At 38.5% G+C, this 13277-nt stretch overlaps 3 protein-coding genes across 4 annotated transcripts; 1 reads left to right on the top strand and 2 right to left on the bottom strand.

Moving 5' to 3' along the window:
- Positions 1–119: 119 nt before the first annotated feature.
- LOC116290429 (allantoicase) lies at positions 120–5558 on the top strand. 2 transcript variants are annotated; one of them, XM_031697491.2, is made up of 11 exons: positions 120–200; positions 324–386; positions 655–868; positions 1137–1222; positions 1324–1444; positions 1609–1679; positions 2388–2577; positions 2708–2757; positions 3170–3227; positions 3685–3776; positions 4101–5558. In XM_031697491.2, the coding sequence occupies exons 1-11, from the start codon at positions 120–122 to the stop codon at positions 4254–4256; spliced, it is 1182 nt and encodes a 393-aa protein (XP_031553351.1). In that variant the 3' UTR covers positions 4257–5558. The 2 variants fall into 2 exon arrangements, with proteins under 2 accessions (XP_031553351.1, XP_088884195.1); XM_089028069.1 differs by lacking the exons at positions 3685–3776; positions 4101–5558 and adding an exon at positions 3404–3640.
- Positions 4330–8632, bottom strand: LOC116286949 (dCTP deaminase). The gene is made up of 2 exons (XM_031693581.2): positions 7803–8632; positions 4330–7443 (listed from the first exon to the last, which is right to left on the bottom strand). The coding sequence occupies exons 1-2, from the start codon at positions 8319–8321 to the stop codon at positions 6517–6519; spliced, it is 1446 nt and encodes a 481-aa protein (XP_031549441.1). The 5' UTR covers positions 8322–8632; the 3' UTR covers positions 4330–6516.
- A 668-nt stretch (positions 8633–9300) lies between these two features.
- LOC116286849 (dCTP deaminase) lies at positions 9301–11869 on the bottom strand. The gene is made up of 3 exons (XM_031693471.2): positions 11540–11869; positions 10613–10890; positions 9301–10459 (listed from the first exon to the last, which is right to left on the bottom strand). Exons 1-3 carry the CDS (start codon positions 11727–11729, stop codon positions 9452–9454), a joined length of 1476 nt encoding a protein of 491 aa, XP_031549331.2. The 5' UTR covers positions 11730–11869; the 3' UTR covers positions 9301–9451.
- Between the last annotated feature and the right edge of the window lie 1408 nt (positions 11870–13277).

The following is a 13277-nucleotide window of genomic DNA, read 5'->3' as shown; positions in this document are numbered from 1 at the left end:
CCATTCATTCTGTTCTTGCTGCTGTGAGCATGTCCGAGTTAGAGTTTTGTGAAGTGGGCTTCCTTTGCTTTCTCAGAATACACAGGTAGCCCAGCATAGAATAACGTGTACAAATCAAAATGGCGGCTAGACCTGAGTCACGTTTGGATGGCGACGCCGCGCCATCTTTTACGGACTTAAACAACTTAGCTGCTGCTGAGGTGAGGTTTATTGCCATACAGAAGTAAGGTTAAACTACTGTAACAACCTTAGGGGGAAATCAAGACCAGATCTCTGAAATATAAGCTGAAAAATATTGTTATATAGCCTTGTTATTTCTTCAGGTTGGCGGTGACGTTGTCTTTGCCACAGATGACTGGTTTGCAATATCTGTCAACATGCTAAAGGTTTGCAGCTTGACTAATAAGATCTTAATCATTTCATATTAAAAATTATAATGATAAATACAGGTTGCTTGAATTTAAATGCAGGCCTGTTAATGTGGGGGAGACCCCCTGAGTATATGCACCCCTTAACTCCTCCCTCGCATGATTTTTCTTTCTTTGGGAGGCCATTCCAAAACTAGACTATGAACTTGGAACGCAATATTTTTCATCTAACTGAGGAATATACCAGTAACTTGGTTTTGTTGACTTTTTTTAACTTCACAAATAGTCCGATCCACCAGAGTGGAGAGAAGGGGTCTTCACAGCCTCTGGAAAGTGGATGGATGGATGGGAAACAAGAAGGAAAAGGATTGCACATCATGATTGGTGTATCATCAAGTTGGGTATTCCAGGAATCATCAAGGGCTTGGATATTGATACTTCGTATTTTACTGGGAATTATCCTCCAAGAGCGTCAATCCAGGCAGCTTGTTTACCCGAAGGTAGAATTATGAACACTTCATTTCCAGCTGTTTGTTAAACAATCGACTGTTTGCATGATGGCATCGTTATACTGTACTTACCAACCACTGTATGCACTTTGTATATTTTCCTACTTACAGTAGATTCAGGTTGAGCGTTTAGAAAAGTCTGACATTCTGAATGAGGAGTACAAATTTAACCATCACAACAAGCATGACAAAAAGTGCCATTTAACGCTCAACCTGTATCTCTTGTATTTACATTTTCATGTTTTTTACATGAAAATAGATGTGGAATTTCCAGAGTATGCAAAAGAATTAGGATCCTGTGCAACATTAGATCAGATGGAAGAAATAAAAACAATAAAATCAGAGGTAAAACCTTAATTATACTTCTTGTGCACATGAGAGGAACATTGGACAAGGTTTGAATCTTTCAGTGCTTTGGTAGTTAAATTTTTACTTTAACATTTTAGGAATGGACAGAAATATTGCCAAGAAGTAATCTTAAACCTGGATATAAAGACACATGTCACAACTATTTTCCAGTTAATTCAGAAACAAGATTCACACATCTGAGGTTGAACCTGTTTCCTGGTTAGTGTCATTTTTTCTCTCCCTCTACAATTTTCCTTTTCTCCCACTCTCCGCTTTTTTTCTCTCCTTTTTTTTACACTATTCATCAATTTTCTCCAACCAGTCTTGGCTCAAAAATAGAATATTTTTGATATACTGTAGCAGACTGGTTGTTAAATTTGTAGATGGTGGAATGGCAAGACTCAAGGTCTATGGGTATGCTCTAAAGGATTGGAGCAAGATCTCCCCAGACAAGGTAAAAGAATTCATCTCATAAAAGTGAAAAACAGTTGCACTTATAAAAGTCAAAAGGTTTTATATAGTCTTAACAAACAAACAATGAATAATTCATGAGGAAAACACAGTAGAAATCATGGGCATGAAGAGCATTCATTTGCACAAGGGCGGATCCAGGGGGAGGGTTGGGGGGGTCGCGACCCCCCTGTCATTCCTGAGGTCAAATGGGCTTCTTGTGGTAAAAATGGGACTGGGATTCCTTTGCCCACAAAATTTACCCCTGAGACCCCCCTTCAAAAAAACCCTGGATCCGCCCTTGTTGCATGATCTTTAACTTGGATTTTCATGGGCAGATCAACTTTTATCTTGAAAATTTTAGTGAAACACAAAAGAATTAACCTAGACATTTGTCAAGCAATATATGTTATTCATATCCGCTTACGCTCAAAGTTTATATATCATATGCAACATGCAGGCCACTCATACTTTATATTTACATAATGCTTTTGCCTCTGGAGTCTTGTTTGATTACCGAACTCTGTATGATGTCTGTTGGATTTTACCCTTGATTCAAGGGTGTTTCAGTTTTTCTCAGGCCTCCACTAAACTTGAACCACTGTGAGTTACCCAAGTCCTTCCTTATATTACCCCAGATGTTGTTTAACCCTTTTTTAAAAATTGATAATCATGGTAATGACCTGACTTTTCTTGTTGTTCTCTTCAAAAGATGATCGACTTGGCAGCCATGCTAAATGGAGGAATAGCCTTATCTTGGAGTAACAAACATTATGGTCACCCTAGAAACCTGGTAGCTCCAGGAAGAGCTCCAAACATGGGAAGTGGATGGGAAACAGCCAGACGACTTGATAGACCACCAATTCTACAGTACAGGAAAGATGGATGCATTGATTTTCAAGGTAGGAATTTGTAGAAGATTGCTGAGAAAACATTTCTCACTACATTGTATGTCAGTGCCAGTATGACCCACCTACTAAGTCAGTAAGGATGGACCATTTTTCATTAACATTTAAATAATTATTACTCCAGGTCACGAATGGGCAATCCTAAAGCTTGGTCACCCAGGAATTGTAAAGAAGGTAATTAAAAATAGTCATATGGCTGCATTTTGTTATTGTTTTAGCTGTTTTTTTGTGTAACACCTTCCTCCAAGATACCCTAACCTTGCGTCACTGTCAATGACAATCAATAATACATACATGGTTTGTTTAAGGCACAAAATAAGAAGTTACATGGATATTTAAAAAAAATAAAATCAAGCACAAGCAAAACATTACACTTGAGCAACACAAGCAAGTAATAAGCATCTTGAATAGGAAGTAATGAGGTTATCCCTATCTAAAAATTCCCCGAATACTGGATTTTTGTGTTACAAATGATTGGGTTATAATATAACTTGGATTCCTACTGCAGAGGAATATTTTATATTCTTCTGCAGTAGGGATCCAAGTCTATTGCTTAGTTCATGCTATTCATTTCCTTGTTTTACAGATTGAAGTTGACACTAATCATTTTAAAGGAAACTTCCCTGACTCCTGTATTATTGAAGGTACACTACTGTTGTGTAGTTTTGGTATGACTGTTAAAAGCTTGGTGCTGTATGTATGCCTTGTGATGTTTTCTAGAATTTTGGTTGGCTGTTTTTGTTCTTGCAAAATTAGATGGTCTGGCAGTGTCATGACCTTATCAGAATCATGTCCCTTCTGTGTTGATGCCTTTTTTCAGGTATTTGATTGAATGAAGAGTACGTTCTCTCAATTTGTGATTCATCTCACATATGCCTTGGCATGTCATGACTATGTTTGTGCCGTGAGAAAATTTCACAGTGAAACAAAGACTGTCTATTCCAAGTCATGGTTTTAAAAATGTTTGGAGGTACTCAAAAATTTGTAAAAGTGATAAAAATTGGAATGGAATGTGATACATTTTGTCAGAGGTTTTCTAATGAATGGTGTTCCTACACATGTCCCTTTGATGCAGCTCATTTTGATTTTTCATATTATAAGGATGTGCAATGGATGCTGAGACTGAGAATGTGTTTTCAAGTAGTCCAGAACATGTGAATTTACCTTGGAAAATGCTCTTGCCATCAAGCAAAGTAAGTTACAAAATCATAGTTTGTAGATCAATCTCTCTTATGTCCATCCCCTCCCCCAGGGTACTTACCTAGGGGCAATCAATGTCACCGACAATCATTCGTCATCATTCTGTCCTTTCTTTATCGAGCCTTCTGTAGTTTTCCACCCTGTGCCAAACCTAACACACTATCCCTTAGTTAGCTATGCCCTGATCAGCCCAGAGGTTGCTTCAAGGTATCAATAAAATTTAAGTTTGAAGGTCACATTAGTGATCCAGCATTGCCGCAAAAAGTTTGCTTCACTATTGACTCCCAGGTAATAGGTATTCATTTCTCTTGTTAAAGCTTGCACCACATAAACGGCACCTTTACACCAGTGAAGTACAAGACTGTGGTATTATCACTCATGTGAAGGTCACTATTTACCCGGATGGTGGAATAAGCCGCCTAAGGTTGTACGGCTATCCAAGAACATGGAATGGACACCAAAAAAACTTCTAAACTCTGAGATGTGCTAATGGCAGAATAACCCTTCCAACCCCTCCCTTGCTTCTAGACCTAAATAGAGATTAACTTGAAATAAATCCATGATATTTTATTAATATTTTCTACATATTAATTTTCTAACAATAATTACTATTTATTTCTAAACTCTTTGTATAATGCGATTGGATCTCCTAAAAAAATGTGAGACAGTTCTTAACTAATACTAGATACTAGTTCACTTCACCCTAATAAATTATTGACCACATTTAAAACTAACTTCTGAGATTGGAAAACAAAAGGAGAAATCAGAATAACGAAGCAAGCCACTCATGGATTTGAGGCTAAGCTCACATACAGTACAGTATAAAATGGATAATCATAATGATCTATAAAATAAGATAGCAGATTCACCTACTGAGAGCTTTAAACTATACAATCTAGTATAAGTAAAAATGGATTTGGATTTCACAAATGTGAGAACATTCTTGCCTAAAACTGGATTCAATTTCACAAAGATTTGAGGCACTATCTACAATTAAGGCAATTTCAAACAAAATTTGGTACAAAGAACAAAAATATGATAATATTCCTGTTTAATACTATTTGTGTACTAGGTACTTTGTTAAAAAGTTGAAATATATAATATTAAAATAATTACCGGTATTGTCATTGTTGTAATACTAGCTAGCTTTCAATGAATTAATTTATAATTAAACCTTGTATCTACATCTAATAAGAATGGTTGTATTATTTTATCAAAACATTAGGCAATATTTTAGTAATATACTGTATTATATATAGAGCTGTTAAGTGTGACGTAATTCGAATGAAAGACGACTTCCCGGTCCAATTTATTAATAACTTATACAGACATTTTTCTGTGTTTTTTCTTCATAGCAAGACTTTCTGTTCATATATCTAATTGTTGAAAGTAGAGAATAAAACCTGGGAATAAGTTGTTGCAAGATTTTAGCGATCTTTTTGTGTGATTGGAGTCGGAAATACGTCACGACTTAAAAAGCCTATAGTTTAATATAGTATTATTCTTAGAGTGGATTTTTATAAACCACGAAACAAAATGTACTAATTAGAGTGTAAAAGTCAGATAAAACACTACAGAAAACAAGAGAATTAGAGTGTAATAGTACTAAATAAGCTAAAGTGCATTTCATGGGTTTATGAAAAACACTCTATTTTTCATTGTGATGAACGATTGATTTTGAAGTGTATTACCTTTTCTTTCCTTTTCTTTTCTTCTTTCTCGGTATTTCTCTCTTCCTTTCTTTCTTTCTTTTTTTTTTTTTTTTCGTGGAAAATCCTCACTGTCTATTTTGTACGACCGACTAATTGGTCTATAAATATGTGTATTAATTAAATATGCAAAATAATCAGAAATTAAGATAAATAATTGTGCATGTCATTGTTAAGTTAATTGTCGGTTTTGCTATGATAAAATATTTTCTTGCGAAGAATTCGAATTTAATTTCCTGGTTGCTTTGCTTGCAACTAGATGCAAGTAATCATACAATATTGAGTAATTACCTTTAAACATATGAACTTTTCTTCTATTCTGAGGTAAATTTATAGGAAAAATGCTAAAACGGGGCTAAAGTGCCAATGACCCCTAACTCACTATTTTCAGCATTGATTCTACATGAAGTGAATAGTCGAATGGTGAAATATTTTTATATGATTTGAGTGATGCATCTTGGATATATCAAAGTTTATACTTCCAGTATGTCAATGATGTGATGTCATAGTAGGCATTTGGGTTTATTTGTCATTATTTTAAAACCAAAACACTGATTACTATGAGAAAACAAATTTGCAATAACCTTTCTATAAACCCTGAGTAAGATAATTATGTTTTATACAGGATATTTTACTACCCCAGTAAATTTTCGTATATTTAATAATGCCTCCTATGACGTCACACTCTTTAGCATACTGGAAGTATAAGCCTTGATATCTCCAAGATGCATCACTCAAATCATATAAAAAAATTCACCACTCGACTATTCACTTCATGTAGAATCAATGCTGAAAATAGTGAGTTAGGGGTCATAGGCACTTTAAAACTATATACTCGATGTCGAAAGTATGTCTAATTTGTAACTTTGTCTTTCGGACTCGAGTCTGTCATCTTTTAATAAAATTTTTTAACATCTTTTAATATTAATTTCATCCACCGAGGCGTAGTCATCTAATTGTCAGCTCAAAAGAAAATTTAACGAGAGTGCATTTTAAAACTTCGTGTAATTCATGAGACTAGGCCCTAACTTTCCATGACTAATTTTCGACTTCTTCCTTCAACCTCTTCATTGTGTCTTGCTGGCCAGTAGCCCTTGAGTTTTCCTTTCCTGAGGGCTGCAAGGAAAGCTTTGTTTTCGGGATCATCCTGTAAGGGCTCGCAAGGAACAACAACATTTGTCACACCAGCTTGAATCAGAAGAGGAACGCACTCTCCACAAGGGACCTTGTTGCTGTAGAGAATCGAAGATTTATGATTCATGTTTCTCTTATTTCTCGTCAACAAAGCATTCTGTTCGGCATGGATGACGTACGGTTCTTTTTTCTCGATGGCGCCTTGGTCAGCGGTTGACGCCCTCGGGAATTCTCCATACAGTGCCTTGGCAGGGAAGCCATTCCATCCGATAGCGACAACCTCGCCGTGCACCATAAGGATACACCCTACTGGCTTGGACGGATCGTCGCTTCTCTGTGACAACATCTGGGCCATCCTGACCATGTGAAGAGCATGCCCTTGCCAACTGGGCTCATTTGGCGTTGGAATAATTGGGATGCTTTCGGAGTCTTCAGTGACAAGTGTTTTGTCACCAATGTCACTCTGAGCGGCTGTCTTGAAATACACTCCCTCGAGAGTGTATGGGTCAATCTCCACAAAGACGCTGTCCGGAACGTCACCAATTGTTGCCCTTGCAATCCATTCCATCAAGTTGTACATATCTTTTTGTGTCTGATAATGCATCTTTTTATCGAAAGCAGGCCATTCCAGATCATAACCTGCTTTTCTGACCCACTCTTCACTCCAGTACTCGTCAATGAGTTTTCTTTTATATTCATTTATAGCATCTTCGTTGGGGCGTGCACTACCAAGGAACGGAGACCTTCGTTCTTTTACGCCTTTAATGACATTCTCGCTAACTTTTGGTATAAACACGGAAAGGCCTGTAGACGAAGCCTTTGAATAAATAACAAAACATAAATAAAAAATCAGGAAACCAACATGGATTATTTAAAAACAATTTCACCTAAGGATGATGGTTAAAAATTCTGTCTCGACTTTGATTTTTTTAATTTAAAAATAGTAATAAAATAATAATAATAATAACACATGCAGATAGAACATAAAAATATCATTTTAAAATGTCTTGTAAAAGAAAAAGAAAGAAAAAAATTGGTTTTCATTCTTAAAAACGAAGAAGTTTTACTTTCAGTTTCGTTTTCTCAAGGTCAGTTCTCTAACTTCCTGGAACATAAAGTTACCTGCAGCTGCAAGTATACTTTCTTCCGAAAAAAAAAATTTTTTTTAAGTCCTACCTTGAATAACTTATCCACTCTCTGGACATCCTCTTTGTCATTCAGTTCAGGTTCTATTGGAAGGTAGTAAACTTTAGCAAGCTCGCACTGGACAAGCAGTTTCGCGCAGTACGAACATGGTCGTCTTGACAGATAGACCTGACACCCTTTAGCTCTTTCTTGGCCGAACTTGTTGAGTGCGCTCACCGCTGCGTGAACCCCGTCTTGACTGCAGTCCACGGACAAGGCTCTGTCATTCGGCAGTACAACGACAGCACCGCTTTTATTGCATTTCCTAGGCTCATTTTCGTCCCTTTGTACCGATTCTTGAGTCGCCGGTTTCCCTAGAGCGGATAGATCTTTATAACGTGTTTGAACTTCATCTTCTTGGTTTCTCGACTCGGGTACGAAGCTGTTTGGACGTTCTGCTTGCGGAGATCTTTCCATCATCAAAGCCGTGTTCATAAACATATCCGGCTTATTAATTCTCGGGTGTTGCTTTTCGTAGTGGGAAGACTTAGCGCCTCGAGATTCAGCCATTTTTTTCTAGGTCCGCAACAGATTCTTCGCCAGTTGTTGCCTCAACGAAAACTTTCTTGCGAATGAAGGAAAGCAGCTTCTTTCCAGATATTTTCCTGCGAAATTTAAAGCCCCTGAATTTCACTTTCACTTTTAGAGTTGACTTGTCCTTGCCTGCATATTCCATTCTATATGATTGGTGCCCTTTGAGTTAAATATATCGGGGATTCCCAGAAAAAAATCGAAATCATAAGTTATTGGGTAACATTTTTAGATTTGACTGGCGGATCTGGTCTACGTATAGGCAGGTTCCAAAACATAAAGCATATGATGTCACTGCCGTACGAACTGAGACATCTCCAAAATATATGGTCGATCATTGTTTACTAGGAATGAAAACAGTTTGAATTTAAAATTTACCAGGTATTTTATGAATGAATGTCTCTTTCGCGCTTTACCGTAAGATGATATTCGAAAAGCACGGATTTCCCCCCGATAAATAAGACGAGGCAAAAATTTCATCGATCGTCAGAATCGAATTACTTGAATTATAATATTTGACTTAATAAAAAACATTTCCAAGAATCGAAGGAAGACGAATATTCAGTTGACGTCATACTTAAAACCATCTCGGTTTAAATTATTTCGCTTTCGTTTTTTGAATATAAAATACTGACTTAAAATATTCAGGAAAAAGATGCTTTTAATTAAAATTGCAACTATTCCTTGGGCTTTAAAAAGGCAAGAACTGCATATGAACTAGTGTAATGGTTAACACTTTTCTTTACTACGAATGTACTGATTCTGTAAATAATTTTTTTTAAGCAGGAAAGTGAAATACGAAAGCAGTACTAATTTGCATAATGCTTTTGGTCACTTGATCCTATCACTTTCGTGTACTTGATCCGAACTTGATCCAAGTGAAAATTTCCCAGTTTAAAGAGACGAGGTCACTGTAATAACAGTTTACATAGTCACAGAAATGACACTCAAACCAAAACGTGTTATACATGAATTTTTAATATCACACATTCTTGTTAGGATTTACTTTTTATTTTCTTAATATTTTATTATTTCCAATTGACATGTTACTTATCAATGGTTGATACGTTCTTCTCTTCGCTGTATCGTTAGATCAATCAGTCATCTGGTTATTGGAATAGGTTTCTACGAGCCGATGACTTTTTCGAGCCAAAACACTCAATTTCTCCATTTTCGAAGGCTCTTTTAAAGGCTTTCTTGGAATCGCTTGGACCAGATATTTGACCTTCTCCAATCTGTGGACCTTCAAGCTTGGGAATGACAAATTTCTTGACACCAGCTTGAATCAACAGAGGAACACATTCATCGCACGGGACCTCGTTGATGAAGAGTATGGAAGAGTCGTCGTGGAGGTTTCTGTTCTTTGTCAGTAGGGCATTCTGTTCAGCATGGATAACATAAGGCTCTTTCTTGTTTCTTTCTTCTTCAGTGTTCGATGCCCTAGGGAACTCTCCATAGAGCGCCTTGGCTGGGAAGCCGTTCCAACCAATAGCAGCCACTTCGTCGCCTACCATCAGGACACACCCTACTCTCCTGGTGGGGTCATCGCTCCTTTGGGACAGCATCTGGGCCAGTCTACTCATGTGCAGAGTATCAGCCTGCCATTGCTTGTCACTAGTAGACACAGGCTTCTTATTTTCTTTGCGCTTCCCTAGCCCTCCACTCTGCGTCACTGCTCGCTGTAGTGGTGAGTGTTGAGGAGTGTCATCTCTTGCACTTCCGCTGTCTTCACTTCCGGGTCCACTGCTAGCTGCCTGGTCGATGTTCTCTCCTGGGAGGTTTTGGTCCTTAGGCTTGTGATCTTTATCTTGAATCTCAACAAATATAATATCGTCGGGTACGTCCTTGACAGTGGTAAGTGCAATCCAGTTCATCAGGCTTTTCATGTCACTAGTTATCTGCTCCTTCAAATGCTCGTCAAATGCAGGCCAATTGAGGACATCACCTGCTCTACCCTTCCAGTCATCATTCCAGTATTCCGCCAACAGAACATCACCAAAACGCCCTTCAGGACCTGCCTGACTCCTATTGGTGTACGGAGACACCCTGTGATCAAGGTCTTGCACCACTGATTCTTCAATCCTTGGTACCTTGATTGATAAGCCAACACTTGAACACTGAAATTTCAACAGATACTCAGATCTAGGCAATTACAGTCGATCCGTCCATTTCAATTAAGGCATCAAGCATCTTCCTTTCCCCTCCTTCCCCAAAGCTAGTTTCTAACTGTGTGTAAATCATGCAAGTAAAACGGTGTTCATTAACCATACCTTAAACATGTTATCCACCCTAAGGACATCATTGGCATCATCAAGCTCAGGTTCTAGTGGAAGGTAATACACTTTGGAAACCTCGCACTGCACAAGCAGCTTGGCACAGAAGGAACATGGCCTTCTTGACAGATAGACCTGACACCCTTTAGCTCTTTCTTGGCCGAACTTGTTCAGTGCACTCACCGCTGCGTGAACACCTTCCTTACTGCAGTCAACCGACAAGGCTCTGTCATTCGGCAGTACAAATACAGCACCACTCTTATTGATCTTGATATCTAAAACACGACAAAGGGTGCTTTTCATTTATGATGGAATTTGCTTATTAGCTAGGAAAGTAAGTATATAAATAATTTATCCTTTGTCACTAGCTGATGAAAGGAACTCAGGCATGTCAGAATTCCTGATGGTTCTGCAATGTATGCACAGCTTGAGGTTTTCGGTCAAGAAAAGTTTGCTAGCAACGTTAACTATGGTCGAGATATCTTCAATTAATTCAGGACCCAAGAATTAATACTGAAAATATTGAGTTAGGTGTCATAGGCACTTTAATTTTTTTTTCTTTTTTTCAAGTTCTGTAGTTTCGTTTTTAACTGAAATTCGGTCACCCCCATCCCCCCTCCCCCAATGGCTGGATCCGCTCCTGTGAATTAATGAATGAACTTTATTTATCCACGGTTAACGACTACTCAGTCACACTGCTTTTCAGGCGTGCCGTGCTGATATGGGCCACGAGCCTGACCTTTTGTGTAGCAAGACAGACTTAAAAGAATTTGATCTAAATTGACTATAAAGCTAATCTTACAGACGACTTGCCCAAAAGACTGTTGTTTAGTGATGTGTGAATTGCTAGATAACTCACTACAAACTATCCAGTTGTCGCAAAATATTCTACTACATATAAAATAAAAACCTTAAGCGACCTACCCTGTTCTTCACTTGCTAAATATTCACTGGGAGACTGAGCGAGTGGCGATCGTTCCATCCATAGGGCTAAAGCCATGAATATATCAGGCTTTGATATGCGAGGCACTTCGTAACTTCTCTCTCGTCTTCCGTTCGCTGCATCTTGGCCAGTTGCGGACCCGGTTGCCGCATTTTGGTCCGCAGAAGCCATTTTCCTAGGTTTCTCGATGCTCTATAAGACTCAATGAACAGTCACTAGAGCGGATTTCTAAGAAACAGTTGTAAGACCATGTGGCGTGGGTTATTTATTAAAACGTACAACTTTCACTTTCTCTTTGTATTTCCTGTTTTTGTTTCGAGTAAGGGAAAATTCCCAATCCCAAGATGCAACAAAGAATTTTACAAGGGAGGGGTGGAAGGGGGTCATTCCTTCATGTATGACTACACGAATTGGCACTATCTTGGGGTTGTGTGTTGTGGTTGTGTTGCATCGTTCGGTGTCACCTTTAGTGATCCGTGTAGGTGCAGCACATGTAGTTGGTGTAATACCCGTAGTACCCGTGGTACCTGTAGTACCCGAAGTGCCTGTAGTACCTGTAGTATCTGTAGTAGGTGTAGTAGATGTAGTACCTGTAGTACCTGTAGTATCTGTAGTACCCGTAGTAGGTATAGTATCCGTAGCACCTGTAGTACCCATAGTACCCGTAGTAGGTGTAGTATCTGTAGTACCTGTAGTACCTGTAGTACACCTGTAGTACCTGTAGTACCTGTAGTACCTGTAGTACCCGTAGTATCCGTAGTAGGTGTAGTACCTGTAGTATCTGTAGTACCCGTAGTAGGTGTAGTACCTGTAGTACCTGTAGTATCCGTAGTACCTGTAGTATCTGTAGTACCTGTAGTACCTGTAGTATCTGTAGTACCTGTAGTACCTGTAGTATCTGTAGTAGGTGTAGTAGATGTAGTATCCGTAGTACCTGTAGTACTGTAGTACCTGTAGTACCTGTAGTAGGTGTAGTATCTGTAGTAGGTGTAGTATCCGTAGTACCTGTAGTAGGTGTAGTATCCGTAGTATCTGTAGTATCTGTAGTACCTGTAGTACCTGTAGTACCTGTAGTACCCGTAGTAGGTGTAGTACCTGTAGTACCTGTAGTATCTGTAGTACCCGTAGTAGGTGTAGTACCTGTAGTACCTGTAGTATCTGTAGTATCCGTAGTAGGTGTAGTACCTGTAGTATCCTGTAGTACCCGTAGTAGGTGTAGTACCTATAGTACCTGTAGTATCTGTAGTATCCGTAGTAGGTGTAGTACCTGGAGTATCTATAGTACCCGTAGTAGGTGTAGAACCTGTAGTACCAGTAATACCTGTAGTATCTGTAGTAGGTGTAGTAGATGTAGTATCCGTAGTACCTGTAGTATCTGTAGTACCTGTAGTACCTGTAGTAGGTGTAGTAGGTGTAGTATCCGTAGTACCTGTAGTATCTGTAGTAGGTGTAGTAGATGTAGTATCCGTAGTAGCTATAGTAGGTGTAGTATCAGTAGTACCTGTCGTATCTGTAGTACCTGTAGTATCTGTAGTATCCGTAGTACCTGTAGTATCTGTAGTACCCGTAGTAGGTGTAGTACCTGTAGTATCTGTAGTATCCGTAGTACGTGTAGAACCTGTAGTAGCTATAGTAGGTGTAGTATCAGTAGTACCTGTCGTATCTGTAGTACCTGTAGTAGGTGTACATAGTACCTTTCACGGCAGCCATGTTGATGGG

The sequence above is a fragment of the Actinia tenebrosa genome, unplaced genomic scaffold (assembly GCF_029948245.1).
Source record: "Actinia tenebrosa isolate PJP-AT-01 unplaced genomic scaffold, QUT_ActTen_1.0 PGA_scaffold12__29_contigs__length_12842862, whole genome shotgun sequence".
Taxonomy (NCBI): Eukaryota; Metazoa; Cnidaria; class Anthozoa; order Actiniaria; family Actiniidae; genus Actinia; species Actinia tenebrosa.
Note: the sequence above shows the minus strand (reverse complement) of the source record. Positions and strands in the feature narration are given on the sequence as shown.

Coding starts and splice junctions, on each gene's coding strand:
- LOC116290429 (XM_031697491.2), top strand. CDS start 120: ATGGCGGCTAGACCTGAGTCACGTTTGGATGGCGACGCCGCGCCATCT. Junction 1,223..1,323: donor TAAAAACAATAAAATCAGAG/GTAAAACCTTAA, acceptor TTAACATTTTAG/GAATGGACAGAAATATTGCC. Junction 1,680..2,387: donor GCAAGATCTCCCCAGACAAG/GTAAAAGAATTC, acceptor TCTCTTCAAAAG/ATGATCGACTTGGCAGCCAT.
- LOC116286949 (XM_031693581.2), bottom strand. CDS start 8,321: ATGGCTGAATCTCGAGGCGCTAAGTCTTCCCACTACGAAAAGCAACAC. Junction 7,444..7,802: donor GAGTGGATAAGTTATTCAAG/GTAGGACTTAAA, acceptor ATTTATTCAAAG/GCTTCGTCTACAGGCCTTTC.
- LOC116286849 (XM_031693471.2), bottom strand. CDS start 11,729: ATGGCTTCTGCGGACCAAAATGCGGCAACCGGGTCCGCAACTGGCCAA. Junction 10,891..11,539: donor TTTAGCAAGTGAAGAACAGG/GTAGGTCGCTTA, acceptor GTCGTGTTTTAG/ATATCAAGATCAATAAGAGT. Junction 10,460..10,612: donor GGGTGGATAACATGTTTAAG/GTATGGTTAATG, acceptor TTGAAATTTCAG/TGTTCAAGTGTTGGCTTATC.